The 21537-nt window shown below is 40.2% G+C and overlaps 1 protein-coding gene across 2 annotated transcripts in view; it reads right to left on the reverse strand.

Moving 5' to 3' along the window:
• Positions 1-591: 591 nt before the first annotated feature.
• Positions 592-21537, reverse strand: part of htr4 (5-hydroxytryptamine receptor 4) — a 148401-nt gene continuing 127455 nt past the window's right edge. For both annotated transcript variants that reach the window (XM_023409541.2, XM_023409540.2), the window contains exon 7: positions 592-8634. In XM_023409541.2, coding sequence (XP_023265309.1) covers positions 8553-8634 — 82 coding nt within the window. In that variant the 3' untranslated portion in view covers positions 592-8552. The remainder of the gene's footprint in view (positions 8635-21537) is intronic.

Genomic DNA, 21537 nt, shown 5'->3' on the forward strand with positions numbered 1-21537 from the left:
ATGCTAGCCAGCTACCTTCGTTATGACCGGACCGTCTCGTCACTTTCCAAACTGAGTCACTGTGGCGTCCAGGCTTTCCTGAAGAAGTAGTGCTGCTCAGAGGACGTATTATTGTAAACGCAACGATGCCTGAAGCTCTTTTCCAAGGCTGGAGAGTAAACAGCTGCTAATGCTAACGCTGGCTATGTAGCAATAGCAAAACTTACAAATAGCTCCTTTAATTGACTGATCAGTTCAACAAGTTCCTCCACATTCGGTCCACAGATCAGTATCATAATTCATTTGACATGTAACTGATAAAGACAAAGTGTGAGACTTTCCACCCTGACAGAGCCGAGGTGCTAAACGCTCCTTCTGCTCATCACTCAAGCCCTTTATGAGTTTCTACTATTGAATCGCTGACTTAATCTTCCCGAGCACCTCCAAGTCGTCAATGCTCGTCTTACAAAAGAGTAAACGGAAGGGAAAGAGAGAGCTCAGCGAGGGAACAGGCATCCTTTGAGTGGAGTGTGTGCTTTAATGACACTTTAATCAGCAGACTAACTGACAAGCACACTGTTATCCAAGTAACAAAAAAAGTCAACACCGGGATTATCAACATCTCTTTAATCTTTAATTAGCCTTTGTCGGAACTGTCACATAGCAACAGAAAGAAGTCAAACACATATCAGCTCCCTGAAAGAGAAGCCTTTTATGTTCTTTTAATACATGAAAATACCCATTTTGTTCTGTCAAAATAAATACTGAAGAGTTTTATAAAAGTTTTTTTTTGTCTCCTTTGGACAGTGTGTGGGATTTCTTTTTTCTTTATATACACATTCTTGCTGTAAGCTGCAAACGTAAATGAATAAATAAAAAAAAATGATAAGGGTCCAAACCAGTCCTGTATCCTGTAAATACAAGCAACGGCCTGTCGGTCAGAAGTCACCAGAGTGTTCTTCGGTAACTTCTGACAGCTGCACGTTTCTGCAAAAATGTATACACAGTATTACACAGTGGCTGCATCTGAGAAATTCTTTAACTGACATTTAAGAAGGCAGGTAAGATGTTCACAACATTTTCATTTTGCAAATAAAAAAGGCAAAGAGGCTGAGCTGAGGACTTCATCAGTACCTGTGAGGTCACATGAAGAATATAATCCAGCATTTGAAAATGTGCAAAAATGAATGACACCAGAAACTTTGTGATAAACTGTTTTGCTTCCATGAGTTTCTGTGTATGAAGTCATTTTCTACCGTCACCTACAGGAATATTTACTTTTCCCAAAAATAAAAAGAAGCATTTTTTTTATTTTGGAAATCATTTGACATAACATACTGCATCATGGGATATTTAGGAGGCAAAAGGCTTTAAAAGGCTACAGATTCTGCTGAAGGTAAAGAAGAAATGAATGGATTCTTGATGAGATTAAGTATTCGAAGTCCTCCTGATTTATCCAACAGTCACCATGAGGGAGCTCTGCAGGGTACGAGGTTATTACATGACTCACATACTGTACTTAGTTTGTGTTATTGTCAGTGTTCCTTCCTGGATCTAACTATTTTACTATATAAAATATATAATGAATGTATAAATTAATATTTTGCCAGATTTTTTTCATGTCTTGCCACTTCATGATTAAATCAGGCAAACTGAAAACTGAGAGATAAATAAGACAGTAATCATCAATTCTGTATTTTAATTTTTGATGCTATCAAAGATTTTTAATTCCTGTTCACCTCGGTTAAAATAACATTTTTCTTTCTTTTTTTTTTTTTTTGGCTGATTAGTAATCTGTCCTTTTTTGAAACATGCCTGTGACAATTCACATGCACAATCAAAACTAAGCATCAAAATACAAGAATGGCTTTTAATGATCAACAACAAACTTGTGGCAGTTGAATCTCCTTTGTAGGCTGCTCCTCGTCATCCAGATGAAGCCTGGCTGCTTACATTTACATTTGTCTCTTTAACACAATTAACACATTTTGAGATTAGGTCCGTTCCAAAGGGAGGAAATAGTTGATGGAATAACTCAACTTTTTATAAAACATGTGCTCAATCTGTCTTTCTATTGTATTCTTGTCCTAAAATTACTTCCAACAACCTGCAGGAAAAGGTTACTCTCAGTCACGGTGGGTGTTTGGACATTCAGTTACTTCATTAACTTGCGGTGTGTCTGTGTTGGTCTGCAGTCATGCTCCTCAAATTCAACAAGCCCTGGAGCTGCACTGCATTCTGGTCTTTTTTCTCTACTTCTTTTATGAAAGCTGAACGTCAGAACTAACTGGCAGCTTTAAAGGAAACTCTCCTCTTTGATTCTGAAGGTTGGTGTCAAAACGTGATGGTTTTTTTGGTTTAAAACTGTTTCTCTGGAGTAAAATCCACAATCTTGTGCGTGCTTCGTGACTAAGATGATTTTGGAAAGCCAGACTGATGTCACATGCAGATGATTTGTGTTGCTCTTAATCTCTCTAAGGAACACTGGCAAAGAATTCAGCGAACTCTCTCAGTTGACCACGGCTCAACTCAGATACGACTGATGGACCGGGGAGTCTGAGGACTGGGGCTGGATTTTACAAAACTTGCATTACAAACTCCTTCACAGGTGAACAGACGCTCTAACTGTTTTTCTTTGAAGCAGTGAAAAGAAAATGATAGATTTCTTCTTTCTTGTCAGCAGGATTTTCTTCTCAATTCGCTTCCTCTTCTAATTATACCTGAAATACCTGTATGACCCCCTGATAGTTCTCAGATGGTTCCCAAATGGACCGGCTCAGACTGACTTTTCTCATCATGTGTTTTTTACATCTCTAAAAATGGTCTTCCTGACACTTTCTGGCTCATTAAATTTCATGAAAGTAGGTGAACTTGAGTTTCCTAAATTAAGCCTGTTGGGGAAGCTTTCCACGCAGCACACACAAGCACGCACACACAAACTTCTCCACACAAGAACAGACATACAAACTGCCTGACAGCAGTGAAGGTGGGCGGCTACTGAACAGAATATTGGACAAAAAAATAAAAATAAAAAAAATAAATAAAAAAGCTTGACACTCAATGCCACAAAGTCTGTTTCCTTTTATGCTCATGGAAAAACAAACAGATGTTTGCTTGAAAACAAAGCTGCTGGAAACACGAATGTGATCTAAAGGAGGCCGAGCCTGTCAGGACTCAGAAAGCCTCCGGGGAGCTGTGCATTATTCAGTTTATATTCTGCAGGCTCCTTTTCTCAGCCTGTCGTGGCCTCACTGTGCAGTCAGAGGTTGTGTTAGTGAAGGGCAGAGTGGGGACACGAGGGCGTCTTCACCTCAGCGAAAGGTACATCATTATTATGTAGAGTTCATGTCACTAGAATACAAAAAGAAAAGTTCACAATCAGAGATTTAAAAGTAAAAGATGAAGCTGTTTTGAGCTTTGAGGAAAAACTGTAAAAACATTTTCAATCATAAATACTTGATGACTCTCACTGATTTCATGCTGCATTTACACACCAACTGAAAGACGTAATTAAACTTAAAAATCCAAAACATTCAGGAGGTTAATTGACTGAGTAAAAAAATAATAGGTTGCTACTAGTGAAACGAACTGATCAGGCAGACAAATTACTATTCCTTTCATTTTTCTTGTTCAAATCTAATTTGGCATGTCATGATCTACAGCTTTTACAGTTAATGGATAAAAATATAGACGATTTTGATCATTAGTTTAACATCAAAAATCATTATTTTTAGGGGAAAAATGGAAAAAGAAAAAAATACCATGACAGATTGTCCATTATAATCCTGAATCTTATTTTTTAAACATATTATCTCTGTAACTGGGAAATCTTAAAAAAACAAAAAAACAAAACAAAACAAAACATTCACAAATTAGGTTTTGCAAAAGGGTAACAAATCAATGGGCAAGTGGTCTTAATTAAAATGTAATAAAGAAAACAGGTAATCTATTTCTTAACTATCTTAGGAACAGTGGACATACAGTGTTTTGGAAAAGAAATAATATTCAAATGCACCTGAAAAAACATCAGTGTGTTGCTTTTGGGAGGAGTTGCCAATATCTTAGAAAAACCTGTGTGTGATGACACTGCTAAACCGATCTTTCCTTAAATCACAAAAAAAAGTGCTTGTGCTTCAATTATGGAAAAGGTCACACTTTGAAAGAAAAAATAAAACGAAAGAAATAAAATCAAAAGAGAAAGAAATGCATATAATTGTCCATTAATGAGAAAAGTAAATATTTCCCATTTTCCAACACTTGCCTGTTCCAAAGCAGCCACAAATACTTTAAAAAGTCATACACTTCATACACTTCCTATCATGCATTCATCCTGCAGCACCGACAGCTCTTATCTGACAAGTACCCAGACTGTCATCATATCCTTAAACAACTGAAACTGAGTAAAACTCCTCATGGAGATGCAGCAGAAGTGCAGCAGCAATTCAGTACATATGGCGCAGTCCTCCTGTGAAAGCCTCATTTGTCCACTCACACTTTTCTGCCCATTTGTTTCGTGTTTGCAGGTCAAGTTTCAAGCCACCAATATGGCGACCATTCACCATGCTGAAGTGTCCTTGAATCACCACGAGCTTTAAAGTGATACTCCATCCCAAAAATCTATACTCTGAGTATCAAACACACCAAGCAGAGGCTGGAAATGTGGCTGTAAAAAAGCTGTTTGCCTCCATCAAACAGGATGTGTTCGGGATGCCAGTATTGATCAATTTCATAGCGGGGAAATGTAACAAAAGATCCATGGGAACTTCTCAAAACAAGCCTGCTTTACCAACGTTCACTGTCCGTTTGTATGACAGAATATCGCGGAAGATGCTGCTACAGCCTCCTTGAGCGTCCAGTGTTTCGTTACGTGTTTATGGCCATATTTTGGCAAAACACTGACGGACACTGAATGGACAGATGGACAGCAGAGAAGTGGATTATGTTGCAGGAGTGGTTTGAAAACTTTTGGTGGAAATTTTGATACTTTAAATCCACCGTGAATCATTTGAATCCATTGTTTCTGATATAATCCAAGCTGACCACACCAGCTGTTCATCACGGAGGAGGAAAACTAAAAAAACTGGTGGATCATATTCAAAAGACAGATTTTTTTATGGAGTATCACTTAACAAGGTGTGGTCAAGGTGAAATTGAGAATGTAGTTGAAAACTGTCGTGTAAACAACTACTTTCAATGGAAAGTAGCTTGAAAAGTCGATAAATATCACTAGATGACGAAGTATGCTAATAAGCATATTCATTACGTCATCGCGTTGCATTAGCATTCTGCCTGATGCCAGCCAGTTACAGCTCTGTTTCTCCTCGTATGTTTGCTTCTCTCCTACTCTCTGTGCTCACATATACAGTATATATAAAGCCATAAAGCTGTTCTCATTTAAATGTTTTTCTGTTTCTGCTCACGGGAAAATACTGGCAACTCTCTTCTACGGAAAGTAGCTGAGGTTGGTCCAAAAAAGTTGCTAAATTTGTCGCTAGGCGCTTTTATTAAAAATAAAAAGTCTCTAAAGGAGTCTGAAAAATTGGCAAATCCAGAGAGAAAGAGATGTCCACACTGCCTGTAAACGCCCCCTGATGACGTAATGGAAACTATGTGCGCCACTTTATTTGGAAAGAGCAACGGCTCTCCAACATTTGGCCCGCCGACCAATGGGGTAACTTCATCACTTGGTCGGACACGGACATACGGGGCTGTAACTCTGAACTGCGGCCAATCCAGCCAATCCAGCCAAAACCCAATGGTTTTGTCATCTGCTCAAGGACATTTATAACGATGGTATTTTGTCTTATAAACTCATGCAGGGAGGTGAACTGAACTATAGTGAAGTGTACATGCTGTCTGATGGTGTGACTGAGCCAGCTGACCCTCCTCTCACTCTCTCCTGACTGAACTGGCTCATGTTTATGTATCAGGAGTAACATGAAAGCTGGTGTCATTTTTTGAAGTTTCAGCTTGGACTGGTTGTTTCCATTGAACTGTGACTTCCTAAACTGGGTCAATGAGCTTAGGTCTCACCTTCCTCATGTTTTCAGTCAAGAGCTTTTTTTGGCTCTTTTTTTTCTGCCAGTGAATCAGTGTTTTCAACTGATTTGAGAGGGCTGTTTGCCCCTCTGCAAATCTGTCTCTGTGCCTGGTCTCTGCAGATCTCACAGCTGTTTCCTACATATATGTAATATGCATATCCGTAAACTGAAATTAAATTGTGTGTACGAGCCAGTTGTGAATTGTCCCGCCTCTTGGACTCACATTTTGACATTTACAGCCACATGAGTTCCATTTAAGTCAAACTATGAATAATGATTTTGTGAAACTGATCATTTTAGCTGCATAAACCATTTCTGACCACTTGAGGACAGGCATACCACAACTTCATGAAGGCGTCATAGCTAATGTGTTAGCAATCTTTTTTTGTATTTGCACGCCCAGCAGACACAGAGCAGCATCAGCATTCATCTGGAGTCATGTTTGTGCTGTAACACCAGAACAATGAGCTAAATCTTCAATCTACAATCCTCTGTAGAGCTGCAGTGTTGGTAGTAATTCTCTGTGGGTTCATCAGTGCGAGTGACCCCTTCACATTATACAGACTCATTTCATCCATTGTTAATAGAAAAATATTGATTGGGGACAGAACATACAGGGTTTGTCATTATGCAGCCTCCATTTATGCACTAACCTTCCTGTGTGAGCCACTGTAAAAGGGTTTTTAGCCATTTTTTTCTGCTGTTATGCTGCATTAAAACTTCATAATTTTTTCTTCAGTGCTACAGGAAGAAGGAAATAAGTAAAAATAAGTCTATAATTAAAAAAAATACTTCCTCAACCAAATAATATTCACCTTTAAACATCTAAAAAAAAGAGAAAATCATTATTTCTCCAAGAGTTTTCTTCTATAAAAGCTGCATGAGCAGGAGTGATTTATGAGCATCATGGTTCACTGTCTCCAATGAAGACACGTCCCCACAGTGTTCTTCATGTATTCAAGTGGCAGCAACGTTAATTAATACAATGTGGAGTGTAACTGGTGACGAATCATAGAGTGAGATTCGGCCTTCAGGGATCAGTGAGCGGCTTTTTGAATGTGCTGTCATGCTGTTAGCCACAAGTACTGGAGGACACAGAGAGGAGAATCTTACAGGGGAATGATGGGAGATTAACTATAACTGTGTGTAAAAAAAAAAAAAGGACAAGTTTATACTGTGGGTGCAGGTAAACAGTTGTCTTTAGTGTTCTCTGTTTCCATGAACATGAACAAATGGAAATATTTCTGGTACATTCTTTAACACGGCCTCCGACGGCATGTCGAGAAGAAGTGGGAGCAACACAGCGTGGGATGATGGGAAAAGGATGTTTCATACATACTAACAACACACATGGTGAATATACACACCCACACAGAAGCAGCATGGAAACACACACACAGATGCACAGTGTACAAACCTGCACATGTAATCTCACTCACACACACACACACACACACACACACACACACACACACACACACACACACACACACACACACACACACGCACACACACACACCATAAACCTGCACATATTCCTCCAACATCATGAGCCACTTCGAACGTCTTATTGTGTGGAACTTGAAAAAGAAAACAATGGTTCAGATGAACAAAGTGTGAGCTAGCAGCCTCTGTAATAATGCACTTCGACAGTTTAGGTCAAGGATTTAACGCAACCCTGCAAACACATTTTCCTTTCAGCTTAGTGAGGATTTAGCAAAGGCAGGAAGCGTCGACCCGGGAGACAAACTAGGTTCTTCGGGTTTGTGTCAGGGGCTACGACACGCAATGTTTCACGTGTGCTGTTTAGCAGAAGGAGTATTGTTCTAAACTCGGCCTCTTTTTAGAGGAAAGGACTTGTTTAAAAAGCTCATTTTTGCCAATTCGTTATGCTTGTTTTACAACGAACAACCTTCTAAAATCTTATCTACAATCTTTCTGATTTTTCACTGGAAAACAACAGGGGGCTTCATATAATATTCAGAAATAGGTCCACTGTCTTATATCAAATAGCTTTGGCAACATAATTCACTTCCACGACTCCCCAACACAGTCGTTAATCACATCTCGTGCTGTGAAATTCTCCCACACACTCCACCGAAGCTGCTGGTTTCTCCATGAGACAAGCATGGCTTCACAGTGAGTGACCAGCAGGCTTGCTGATGGGATCACAGTCATGTTGTGGCTCTGGTTCAGCCTGACTGGGCCACTGCAGTCTCTGTGGGCCTGCAGAACCAGCACTACAGAGTGGGAGTGCTGGTTTGGTTCCAGTCCCTGCCACCTTTAAAGACCACAGGTTGAGTTTCAGCCGAGTTTCAAAACCAGATGCGCCCCTGGCAATGTCACTTTTTTCTCCCAGATGCCCCAATCCCCGTCAGGGCTCTGGGTCTGGAGCGCTGCCAGATTTGTAGCATCTTGTGTGTTGTGTTTCAGCTGTGGATGTGTGAAGGCTGGGGTGCGTTTCCTTCAGCTCCTGTGGTGACGGTGGGAGAGCCGAGGACGTCGGAGATGTGACTGAGGAGTCGTCGTTGGTCACAAGCAGGACTCGTGGGACTCGGTGTGCAGAGACTTCTTCTCTTGTTCTGTGTGGTTCCCGTTGTGAAGGACAGAATACCTGAGAGAGAACAGAGGGAGGTTATTTAAGACTTGAAAGATGCATTACGTAAGTTTTGACCTTTACCTACTGACGACCAACCAAATAAAACCTCTTTGTGAGAAGGAAAAGATAATATATTAAGACTATAAATACTGTGTGATTTAAAGACCATAAATCACATTGCTGTGACATACTGATGGTATAATACTGATAATCTTATTTATTCAACTAAATAACATATTAGGTCAATAAATAATTGACGTAATACAACAAGCCACCATATAAAAGCAGTAATTATTATTTCTACCTTCCAAAAAAAGGTAATTGATGTAATCAGCTATGACTTCACACATGCCTCCTCATGGTCACATGTGCCTGAGCAGCCTGTTGGCAGTTATTGTTTGAGGGACTCTAATGCCTCTCAAACAATAAGATATCATACTTTCATCATTTACTTTAACCCTTTGACAGCTGGAAAACATTGATCTCTGTGGACAGGTCGTCCTCAGGTCTTTTTAATCGAGGAAATGACGCCCGAAGCAGCTGTAATAAATCCTGGTGTCAGCAGAAACACAGCGACAGGCACCAAAAGTTTGACATGATCAACAACCACACCACCTGAGCTGAATCAGGCTTTTACCACTTAAAGACTGAACGGAAATCAATATCAGACCTGGTGCCTGTATCGTATTCTCTGCCAAACAGTTTAGACTTCATAGACTTTTGTAAACTTATAGCACACTTAGTGCTAACATCCTCCTGATGGAAAATGAGTCCGATCCCTGCTTACTGGAAACACACTCACGCAGTCAGAGTTACAGTGTGTGGGTGATGGGTGATGTATCTGAGTGTTCACGCACCACGGTCACTTCATGTGTCCAGAACCAAAACACAGGCTGAGTGGATACACACATGCTCCTCAGACTGATCCCGTCTTGAATTCTAATCCAGATGACTCTTTCTTTTTACGATGTGATGAAAATCCAACGGAGCGTGTGGCGGTTGTTGTGTGGTTTAGTCATTAGCTGAAGATACAGACTGACATATTTGAGCAAAAAAATAAATCTTAAGTCGGAGATCACAAACAGAAGTCAGCAAAGAAGCGGTCAGGGGTCACAGCAGCCCAATAATATGAGTGTAATATTATCAGGAATGCTTTAATGTTTTATAGGAACATGTGTTAGAGATAAAAAATGCACATACTGAAAAGAAAGTTACAAGAAACAAGAAAGTCAATATATCAAAGTTAAAAACTGGACTGTTCCTCTGAACTTTTAGAGATACATTGTTTTCGCAGGACAACAAGAACAAACCATGAACATCAACATTAACATTAAGCAAGAACACAAAGGGCTATAGCATCCATTTATCTACTTTGCTGAGCTATTTCCAAGCTGACACACACATCAAAACACAATGATAACAACACGATGGTAATAGGCTCGGCTCTGCTACATGTTCTGATAAAGAAGCATTTAGCGGGAGAAAAGACGAACGTGACACGGGAACTAATGCTATGTCCAACATGTAACTGTAATTGGCTCAGACAAACAATCTAGCACCAACAAATGCACGTGACATTATTGCACAACAACAGCCAGTGCAGCTCTTTTAGAGAGCACCGAGCATATTTGATAAAGTCAGATAGAAGAGAAACTCATTTGGCCGCCATAATCGGTCTCACTTGTGTAGACTACAGGCTTCAGTGCATTGGAATGAGAAGAATGATTGCCTGTGGTACACATTCAATTATACATGTATGTGTGTGTACGGAGATATATACAGCGAATGATTGCCTACATTTTGTGTAGACACATCTGTGTGTACGCACAAGTGTGTTTGTGTGTGTGTTTGTGTGTTTGCGTGCACCACAGAGGCCTCACTGCGGGCTAAAACCATTACGAGCTGTTTACACAAACACCCTGACCAAAGACACTTCCTGCTGCCAAACTGGCCGTGAAATTCACCTTCCAGATAGAAGAACATTTAGAGCTTTTCAAAAGGAAACAGGCTGCAGATTCTCGCCAGGGCGGAACCAGAAATTGCTGCCACATTGTGGCGTTGAACCCTCAGCCGGCCTCTCTGTGGTGCTGCGATGGTATAGCTGCTTCGCTCTTTGCTGGAAACAAAGACAAGGCCTGCTTCACTGATCTTTCATTGACTCCAGTAAGGTTTTCAGTCATGTAAGTCTTCATCAAACATACAGTCAGCTAATTAAACATCCATTTAACTACGAAGCTGATTCATGTGAGCGATGTATTTATCGTATTTGCAGCTCACACACGGCTCATATTTAATGTGCCACCATATGTAACTGTATATGTTTATCGTGCAGCTTTGGCAGAGGTGGATGTGGTTTGAACCAACAAATGATTAATTTCTTTCCTTTTTGTTGCCATTAGATTGAGATTGAAATCCTTGTTTATCAATGAAATAATGAGACTAAACCGATATATAAAAGATATACAGAATATCTTCATTATCAGCTTAATTTCCAAGTTCCAAGTGATTTTTCTTTTTATAGAGAATGTCAGTGGACCAATGTGAATGTGTAACAACATTTTAATATACTGTATGCATTCATATAAATGATATATAATGCACAACAGGAAGAGAAAGCTGGAAGAATCACTGATGTCTACATGAGCAATGTCTAAATATGTATTTATACTAATGTGCTGAAAACTGAAGAGTCTCAGTGTGTTCATTTGGAGCAAATTTTTTTTTTGGATCAAATGAAAATTTGGAGCAGGACATGTGGCTGGATCCGTCCTGTGTTTATTTGTGGTTTTGTTTGTACACAGCTGAGCCAACAGGACAACTGGCAGAGCAGGAGACAGGATGGAGATTTGTTTAATGAGGCCGGGGGAGAGAGACACAGAAGGTCCGGATTACAAGCAGACTAAACATCTCTACATATTTTGGGCGGCAATGTGGCGAACATTCATCTTGATGAAGTGCCCGTGTAGCAGAGCCTGACCTCTGATCCCGTGGAGAAGAGGGACCGGAAGGAGAGCATTTAAAAGGGTGTAAGTCCAAATAACATCACTGACCTGGAGCACAGTTGGCTGAGTATTAATGTTGTATATCCCACCTGCAAAGCTGATAGATGACAGTTTATGTTCTTCTGTGGTTTGTCTTGTCGGAGTGTGATTTTCCAAGACACTGAATGCAGCGCTGTTGGAAGTGTAGTCTAAAATGTTTGACTTTCCCAGCAGCACATGAACACAGCCTAAGATAAACATAAATATCACTAATTTATAAATTGCATTGGTAGATGCTACAATGGGGGGGGCCCCAAGCATTTGCCTGATTTGCCTTTCTTGATGGTGCACGTCTGCATGTGCGTGAAACTAGCAAGAGATATAATAAAGTGCCTCATATTTCAGTTCACTCTTTAACTTTATCAACGCTGACTTCACGCTGCTCTACCTCAGCTTAACCTGAGAATCAACCTTGTGTAAATGAGTGCTGTTCTGATACGGAGGACAGTTCATCTTTGCTTTGTTAGATGTGTGTATGAAGAAGATTTTTCATAGTGTATGAACAAAGAAACATCGTGCTCCTACAAAAGCTTTACAAAGGTTAATTCACTGGTTAATCCAGAGGAAGAAGAACACCGCGAGATAATGTTTCACCTGCCAAATTCTCCTGTGTGTCTTAAGTAGTACAAGGACAATCAGCCCTTCAAAGTGTGGACAGAAATAAACAGATTAAACAGATTTTCATTTCAAAAAGTATGAAAGAAAAACTACTTTCAAGTTTTCAGGTATTTTAGACTTTTGTTTACTCTGCTCATCATGCATTTTTATTGTTCATCCAAAGGATTTTGAAAATCCTGCTGCCGAGTCAATTTCTTTTTCAAAGTCTTTTTCTTTTTGCCCCCACTTTCTTCTTATTTTCTTGACTTATGCGTGCACCTGAACATATTATATGACCATATTTCTGTGCTTTTCATAAGAACATAAATGTGTTGTGTTTCTTCCTCTCCAGTACATGTACCAAAGCCATAAAGGGTCATAAAGACCCAAGACTAGGGTCATAAAATGTTCACCTGGCTTCTTTCTTACTCATATTGGCTGCATTTACACAGAAAGATAAAGAAATCTAAAGTCTAATCATACGTTGGCAGTTACACACTTTTTTTTTACTTTTACTCTTCTTTGACTAAGATAAAAAACGTATAGAATATCCCTGCTGTTGTTGACACAGGCGACTGCTCTATATCCACCCTCTCTCTTGATGACAAGAGAGGTGTCTCGCCCTCTCTCCACTTCTTCTAATCATATACTCGGCCTCGCTCGCTCTCTCCACTTCTTCTGATGATCATCACAATCAGGAAGCATATCTCTCCTCATTCCTCCTTGTCCGGGCCACGACCCAACGAGGACAACAAGCGGCCAGTTCACGCCACACGCCACTCGAGGTAAAAACACCCTACTGAGAAATAAGAGCTCACACCCTGCTGCGATGCTGATGATGGGAGAGGGGGGAGGGGGAGAGAAAGAAGAGTGAGAAATATGAGCTGAATAGAAAAGAGATTACACTGTATTGAACTAACTAGAGAGAAAATGGGAAGAGAATTTTATGCAAAAATGATTCAAAGTTTACGCCAACGGGGAAAGTTTGCCTGTGGCTCAGCAACAAAAAGCAAAATATAGTTTGGCAAGCGCAGCATGACTTTCTAAAAAGAAAAAAATATATCATATAATAGCCTCAAAGTTTGCAGTTTCTTTCGACCTTGAAGAAGGATTTGTTTGCAACTTTAAGATCCAAAAGCCTTCACCGTAAAGCGAATTACAGTAGGTAAGTGTCATCACCTCAATTACAGTAACATTGAGTAATGTTTTCTGTTACGGGCTGGTTGGGAAGAGAAAAGGAGAGAGGCCACAAAGAGCAGGGGGAAGCAGGAAACAGTTTAGTATCACAGCAGTTAAGGAAGATTTAATGTCTGCAGTCTTCTCACCTGCGAGAAAAGTTCATAGAGGGAGAAAAGTCACAACCTCTATTTGCACCATTTCCCAGGATAGAAAGAGTAGAAATAAAAATAGTAGAGCAATAACTCAAGCAGAAGATTAAAAAAGAAATGAATGTATGAAGGTGAAATGTTGATTCCAGAGTCCAAAAACTCAAAAGAATCAACTTAAAGTTTACAGAGCTACTGCAACACTGCTGATATCAGGTCTACTGAGGGAATCAGAAAGTCGGCCTTTCATGGGATTAAATCTTTCCGGCTGGCTTTCCTCCCCTCCTGCTCCGTGAGGCTGGTCTGAAGACACGTCACAAAGCATTAGGGAGAGCTGGGAGAGGTTTAGCTGTGGCCACAGAAACCCAATCTGCACCGGGCAAACAGAGACAGAAAGAGAGGTGAGATGTTGAACGAATGTGGCAACACAGATCTGTGCTGTTTCCACAGTGATGGAGCACCATGATCATTTCATATATGGTCAGAGGGGTTGAGAGGGGAAGTTAATGAGAAACTGGTGTGAAATGCACAACGATAAGTTCTGTAACTTTTCTCCAAACTTTGCACAAAGGTCATTGAAACGAGGCTGTGTGAGAGCAAGCTGATAGCATCATAATCCCACAGTGCTGCTTATTTAGAGCTGCAAAAATAAATGTTTCTTGTAATGGGCAGTTAACATTGAACTGAAGGACTGCTGGTAATTTCAAAGTTTTGCTAGCAGTGACAAACTTTGTGAGCTCTTCTGAAACCCTAGTAGCCAAAAATCAATCTCTTTGAAGTCATCTTTGATTTAGCCCCCACAGTGCAGAGATGCATCACTGTCCACTTTTGTTAGCTCAGAAAGAATAATGGTGCCTATGCAGGTTAGCTTGTCAGACAGCTAGCTAGCCAGGGCTATGGTGGGAAAGTTAATCCCCTAGGAGCCGGGACAAGAAGCCAGTGATCAAGCCAGTTAACCGGCTAGTGAGTGAGCCGCAGCAAGTAGCTACTTCTTGACCTCCTTAAAGGTTCCATAGCCAACTGGGCGATAGACAGTCAAAGCACAAAGACAATGTTCTAACCTAATTAATGTCTGTGAATCAAACTGAACTGAACTGTCATTTAATAGCATGAATCTTGTAGGCTACTGATTTTCCTGAAATAAGCTCAGTTTCATTTCCCCTGACACAAAGCTCCAGTGAGATGTGAAGTTCACTGTTCTCAGTCTCCCTCTCACCTCAAAACACACTGTTTTCTCCTGCAGTGATGGTGATGCATCACATGATCACGTGATGATAGCGCATGACCTCAGGTCCATTTGGATCCACTCAGGTGTTGAGACATAGACGACTCGCAGCAGGAAAATGAGACCTTACCTGAACCGATTAGACTCAAAGTCCCAGGTCAGGTCTTGGTTCCTCAGAACCGAGTGAACCCATGAAGACCTCTACACGACACATCAAACTGTCTTTATCAATCTTTCAGATTTAAATTCACGACTGTGAACTTGGAAAATGCTCAATTGGCAATTTGTTGGCTTAACTTTGACTTCAGTGTGTGAAATATTACAATAAGGTAATGTATGTCTGAACATACTTTACTGTTTGAAACTGAAAGTGTGATGCAGAAGATGCTCCAGGGCTGCAAAGCAACAAATTGACACCAAAAAGTATCATAAAAATGAAAAGAGCAGAGATGAAAAAGAATTTTGGTTTCTGTCAACTCTCCCTGGACAGATACTTTATAACCATCTCATCAAGAAATTAAATATAACAGTTTTTTCCTGCACTGAAACGTAAAGAAGCTAGGTGAGAATTCAGACTTTAATAAACTGCTTTAGAGGACAATTCATCTGAGTCTGATTTGCATATCACAATTCCAGCTGCTCTGCTGATCAGCATATAAAACACCACAGTCTTCCCCATCAGCTTTCCTCGTTAGGATCTAATGACAGTGCAGCTCCCCTGCCAAGCCCTGTTGGATTAGATGGCGCCTCTCGCTTTGCAAAGCTTCACTCACTAACTAGCAAAAACTTCCTTCCCTTTTCTGTCACAGCGATACCATCTGCAATTTCAAGCTTAGCTTCAGAAACAGAGACAGAGACAGAGACAGGAGGGGAGGGAGGGTGTCCGTCATAACACTGCTGAGGCTTCTCTGGGTTCATACCGGGGCACTGCATCAGGACGCAGAGGTATCAGGATGGACGCTTTGATTCAGCCTATTATTTTATGTTTTTACCTTTTTTATCTTCCTTCTTTTAAAGAGGTTTTGAGCTGTTGCCCGTGGGGCTCAATCTGAGTACAGCCCTCGACCGAGCCACTCTGACGGTGATGGACCTGGGCTGTCTCAATGAGAAAACAGTTTACTCGGCAATGGACCTTTTACTGATAACAGGGACACCACAGTCAACATGACTGGCAGAAAGACATTGTTATATGCACTCTATTCTCTTCTCACATAAACCTCCTCTCTGACGGACTTTTTTTCCTCTTTCCACTGGGCTTTGTCAGAACATTAGTATCAAACACTCTCTATAGGCTTGGATATTGAAGAGTCTATATCTTGCTCCTTTGCAGGGAACAGCTGACCACCCAGAATCACCAGTATCAAAGCCTCCATACTAAACTTTCCAAACCATCACTGCAGCATAATCCACGTCTCCTCTGTTGCTCTGTACAGTCAGTGTGTTGTGAATATTTATAGTAATGTTGTGACTGTGTCATTTCTGAATGAGCATATCATAGTTACTATTTTTTCCACCCCATTTATATCAATGAGGATAGGCTACATAACAGAAACACTTCAGTATAATGTAACTCAGTTCAACAGCACCACAAACTACATCGTCCAAAAGTCTCATGAACTTAAGTCGATGTCTCTACAACAGCTTCAATAAAAACTGAACATTATAACCTTCATGAAGGAGGATTCACTGAGCAATGACTGGGTGAGGCAGTGATTAGGGCTGCTGTGGCTCAGGTGGGTTGGCCATTAATCGTGGATGGAAGGGGTAGATGAGAGATAACTTTGCAAGGTCTTTAGGTAAAAGTTCTCTATATATGTGGTCGTCTATTTACCATTTACATTTACCATGTATGGAACAAACTTTTTTTCTTTTTTAAATCATTTCTGCATAAAGGGCTTTAAGGTGACATGGAGCCAATACTGGGAACCCCAAAACCTCTGCGGTAATTTCGAAAGTGAAACTACTTCACATTGTCATTTGAGTATTTTTCGAAATTTTTTACCTTCATTTTGGATCTGCACTCTTATGTTTATTTTTCTCTTTGCAGTGTCTCAGGTATCTACAGAACTGTTTTCTGGAAACTAAGAGGGAAGTTTTTGTTGAGAGTGTACTTTCAGATGGCTGTAGGCGCACTGAGTTGACCTGCAGCATCGAGATGATCAGCACTGAGTCTGATTTCACTGAACCACCTCCTGCTCTGTTTGTCTCAGAACATTAAAACAAGCTTTAGCCTGGATACAACCACTGAGGCATGAGGGTGAAGTACGGAGGCAGGCAGGCCTGTGAGGAAGTACACACCACACACACGAGTCTCTGTGTGTGCGTGTGTGTGTTTATGTACATATTGCGCAGCCTGTGGGCACACACACTTATCCCAACACAAGAATGGAAGCAAAAATCCTTAAGCAAGTAGGATTGTTCCTCAAGAAAATGCTGCACTGAAAAAACACACATAGGCAAGGTAAAAGGGACATGGCTTGTGCGTGTGTGTGTGTGTGTGTGTGTGTGTGTGTTTTGGGAAGGGAATGAGATCAGTGTACTGTTGGCTCTCAGTAGATCAGAGGTTTGATTATTTCTGGATGACTGATGCCTGCAACGCACCATTCCTCAGCTAATTGCTTACATGACTTGAATCAGGAGAAACCACTGCTTTGTGTCTCTGTGTGTGTACTCCTATCTTTGTGAGGACCAGTTTGAGGTTTAGACTTTGGGAATTACTTGGGTTTAAGGTTTGGGTAAGGGTTGAGATTAGACTCTCTCGGGTATATATTAGCAGAGATTAAGAAGAATATAAAAATTTAAGAATATAGCTAGAGCCTCATCCAACTCTTACATTGACACATTCCTACTTTGCAGTGTGCAGGTGCAGTTTTACATCTCTTTTATCATCAGTTTGTTAAGTCGTGTGATTTTGTGTCACAAGGATTTCTCCACTGAAGGTGAGTTGAGCATGTCTGATCTTTGTCAGTCACACTGTCTCACAGTTACAAACACTTTCATCTGTTCGCTGCTCAGTTCACCTGAAGTCTTCTTTCTGGCTGCTGACACACCATCATAGAGGTTGGTGGTTCACAGCTTCAGGGGCTTAATCTTACCACTTCAAATTACCATGCACTTTTCCAAACTTATAACTTCTCCAACCAATATCATTACTGTAACCAAAAGGTACAAGTAATAAGTTTGTCTACTTGTATAAACACTATAAATGTAACATACTGTATATAATGTGCTTTTATCTATTTCTTGTTATTTAGCACAAGTTTCTTGTTGACAGGTGAGATGAAAATCTCTGTCCGAGAACCCTGCACACCTAAAATCACTTCTATTTTATTTAAATCTAATGATTAAAGTAAATACAAGTGATTGACATACAATTTGCAAATTTTTTGTATACAGTGTCCGTTGCAAACAAATGAACCGTCTACAGCTATACATGCACCGTGCCTTAAGTAAAAAGAGAGAAGTTGGTTAAACAAGGAGCAAAAGATTTGGATGTTATCATTGTGCTTATTTACACAATCGTTTCTGGGGCCTAAAAATGTTCAACCCTAAAATGTTGAAAAAAAAAACAAACAAGTGGAACTGAAACTAAATAAATAATAATCCTAGACATCTACTCCAAACCCACACTGAGAAACAAATTATCATAAAACACACAACTCTAATTGCTTTGACTCTTGTGTTTGCATTACATAATTTAATAGCTGAATGTGGCTCCATAAAATATAAAAGTCAGAGTTAATGACTGAGAATATAATTAGAAAAATACCAAAAGTTATTTACCTCCAAAAATGGAAATGTACCTTTTTGGACTGAAACCTTTTTATTTACACATTGTTGCATTTGAAGTTCATTATTTCTTGTTGGCTAACCAGTCAGTTTGGTTGTCTGGGCAAATGAGATCCTCCGACAATCACAAAAGAGGTTTTCCTGTATTTATCTGGTGGGAGAACATTCACATTGACACTCTATTAGCTACACCGCCCACGAGAAGATTGCATAGACTGCAACCAGCAGGCCCCGCAGCTCCAGCACGACTCCGGCATGAAGAGCTAACCCGGTCAGGGTTCAAGCAGGGCCAGGAGCTGCTCTGTGCACTTCAACTGTAGAAGATACTGTCTGTTTCTATTGCATTTACCATCAAATTGTAGTTAATTAACAGTGAAGTGATTTGTGCAACTTACTTACTTCTACTGCACCATTTATACTTTAATATCTCAGAGGGAATTATTGTACTTTTACTCCACTACATGCACAGTTGCTTGTATCTTTTCTGATAATACGTGGCGGAACTTTAACTACACCATTTTACATGTGCTGAAGTATTGTGGTATCTTTATTTTAACCATCTGGTGTAATCCTAATGTGCCAGTAACAGTCAAACCCAGTGCCCAGTAATAAAAGAGAGAAAGAGCTTGTGAGTATTAGCATGAAAAACTGATCTGATTTCATTGTAAACATTTGTTTTGAAATGTGCCCGTAACGCTCCCATGATTTTAAAACCAATGTTTGTCTTTTATTTTTTAGGACAAACTCAACCGTCAAGTTATCGGTAAGATCTTGAAATGTTCCTTGTATTTTATAAAAGAGCCTGTCAGCATCAGGATGGAGAAGCTATGTAATTTAACTGTAAACACTTGTTTTGATTTGTTATTGTAAATATTTCATGTCTGCCATGATCCTCTGGGTTTTCAAACCGGCATTTGTTGTTTTTCTCTGCGTGACTGTGGACAAAAATCATCCATCAGTTCCTCTGGCAAACTACAGAATGGACACATGAAGAGACCATTTAAATGGAGACAAATACTCGTTGGCAGTGCTGTCCTCTGATGACATGAGAGGAGTCCTAATGAGTGGACGCACACAAAGACGGTCAGGAACGCACATTTTATACCATGTTCCACATGTCAAACACGTCCACAACGCATCAGGCAGACACAAGCAGCGAGAAGACACAACTACCAAACACACACACACACACACACACACACACACACACACACACACACACAGAGGCAGCTGGTGTTTACATCCCCATGTCACCAGCCACCAGCAGATTCACTGAACATTTATGCCTCGTCAGAGTTCGGTCCTGTCAGACCTCGACCGGCTCGCACAGAGATATCACAGTCATCAGTTCTCCACTCATCACATGTCAAATGGAGAGCAACTTAAAGCAGTAATCACTTATTCTTTGGCCACCTGAAGGCACTGAGCAAGTTATACACACAACACTGACATACAATCCCTTTATAAAGTTGTTTACTGAGGGAAATATGTGGCTCTGTTCATTAGCTATTTGCTGAATTCGTCACTTTACTGTTGATGAGGGGGTTTCTGACGCTGCTGAACCACCCGACAAGCACATTACTCACACTTATTTGATATATAGTGAATAAAAAAATATAGATTGGTGCTGCTTTAACAACCTCTGGATGACTGTCATCAGTAAAACTGCAGGCGAATAAAATGAATGATTGAATGAATAGTTTTATTTCACGGTCATTTCCATCAGCCACTGCTTGTATGATTATTCAGACACTTGAAAGAACTCGGACACTTATACCCTCCAATATCTTCCTGCACTGCTACCTAAAAAAACACATATTAACCTGATGCAAGTTTAAACACATGCAGTCAGTCCTCATATGTAAAGTGCACAAACAGCAGGACCTAAATACACACACAGCTCCAAATAAATGTAAACAAACCAAAACTAAATAAAGCCTGCACATAAACACTAAATAAACTTGGTAAGTGTATTATAAGCCCAATTCAACACAAATAATATCTGACCTACAATCCACCTAAATGATAACACCTTTATTTCTTATCTTCTGAAAACACACAGCAACATCAGCAAAAAAATGACTTTAGTTACAGCTTGAAACCTAACATCAGGTCAGTGTTCATCATGGTAAGAACTCGCAGCAAAGTGCCAACTCACAAAAGCAAAACCTGACATATAGATATAGGCTACAGATACACTGTTCCAAGGTTTAATCATGGTGGAATTGCAAAGAGAGTATGTGTGGTCATGTTCTGTGTGGGAAGATAAGACCTGAGCTGACGCCATGAGTGAGGCAAACTGCAGTTATATCTGCTGTGTAAACTGTAGTTAATGTGCTTTGCTCTGTACATGTAAAATAAGCCGTTACAGTGAGTGAAGCAGCAGCAGCAGCAGCATCTGTCTAACACACATGGACATTTCCTCACTCTGCTACAAACTGTTCCTGCTGTTTGAATGAATGTAGCAGCAGCTCACTGTGGGTGTTTAATCTGATCCCTGACATGTTGGCAGTGAGGCCTGAGGCCAGTGGTGGCAGTCAGTTGGTCAGTCAGTCAGTCTGTTAATCCATCAATCCATCTGTTCCAACTCTTGAGCCAGATGTTCACAGCTACAAACAGACAGCCATTGGAAAATTTGGTATTTAAATTAATTAAGAGCACGACTAATTATGACTCAGAAAACTGTGAGCATAATCTATATATTTATTTTATAGTTTACTGTTTATCACACCTGTCTGATAGGTTCATCTTGTAGTAGTTGGAAAAAACAAACTGAGGCTTTTAATTCAGTCACATGGTCATCATCAGCAGAATGAACTTGCTCAGTTGTCGAAGAGATGTTCAGCACTAAGTGTGAGCAAATTTGACGAAGAAGACCATGTGTCAGGAATGAAAGTTAGTCTTCTGTTAAGCCTGGCCTTTGTGTTGTCAAACAAAGTTT

The sequence above is a fragment of the Seriola lalandi genome, unplaced genomic scaffold, assembly GCF_002814215.2.
Source record: "Seriola lalandi dorsalis isolate HSWRI2012SDOR001 ecotype SW California unplaced genomic scaffold, Sedor1 jcf7180002054397, whole genome shotgun sequence".
In the NCBI taxonomy this organism is placed as follows: Eukaryota; Metazoa; Chordata; class Actinopteri; order Carangiformes; family Carangidae; genus Seriola; species Seriola lalandi.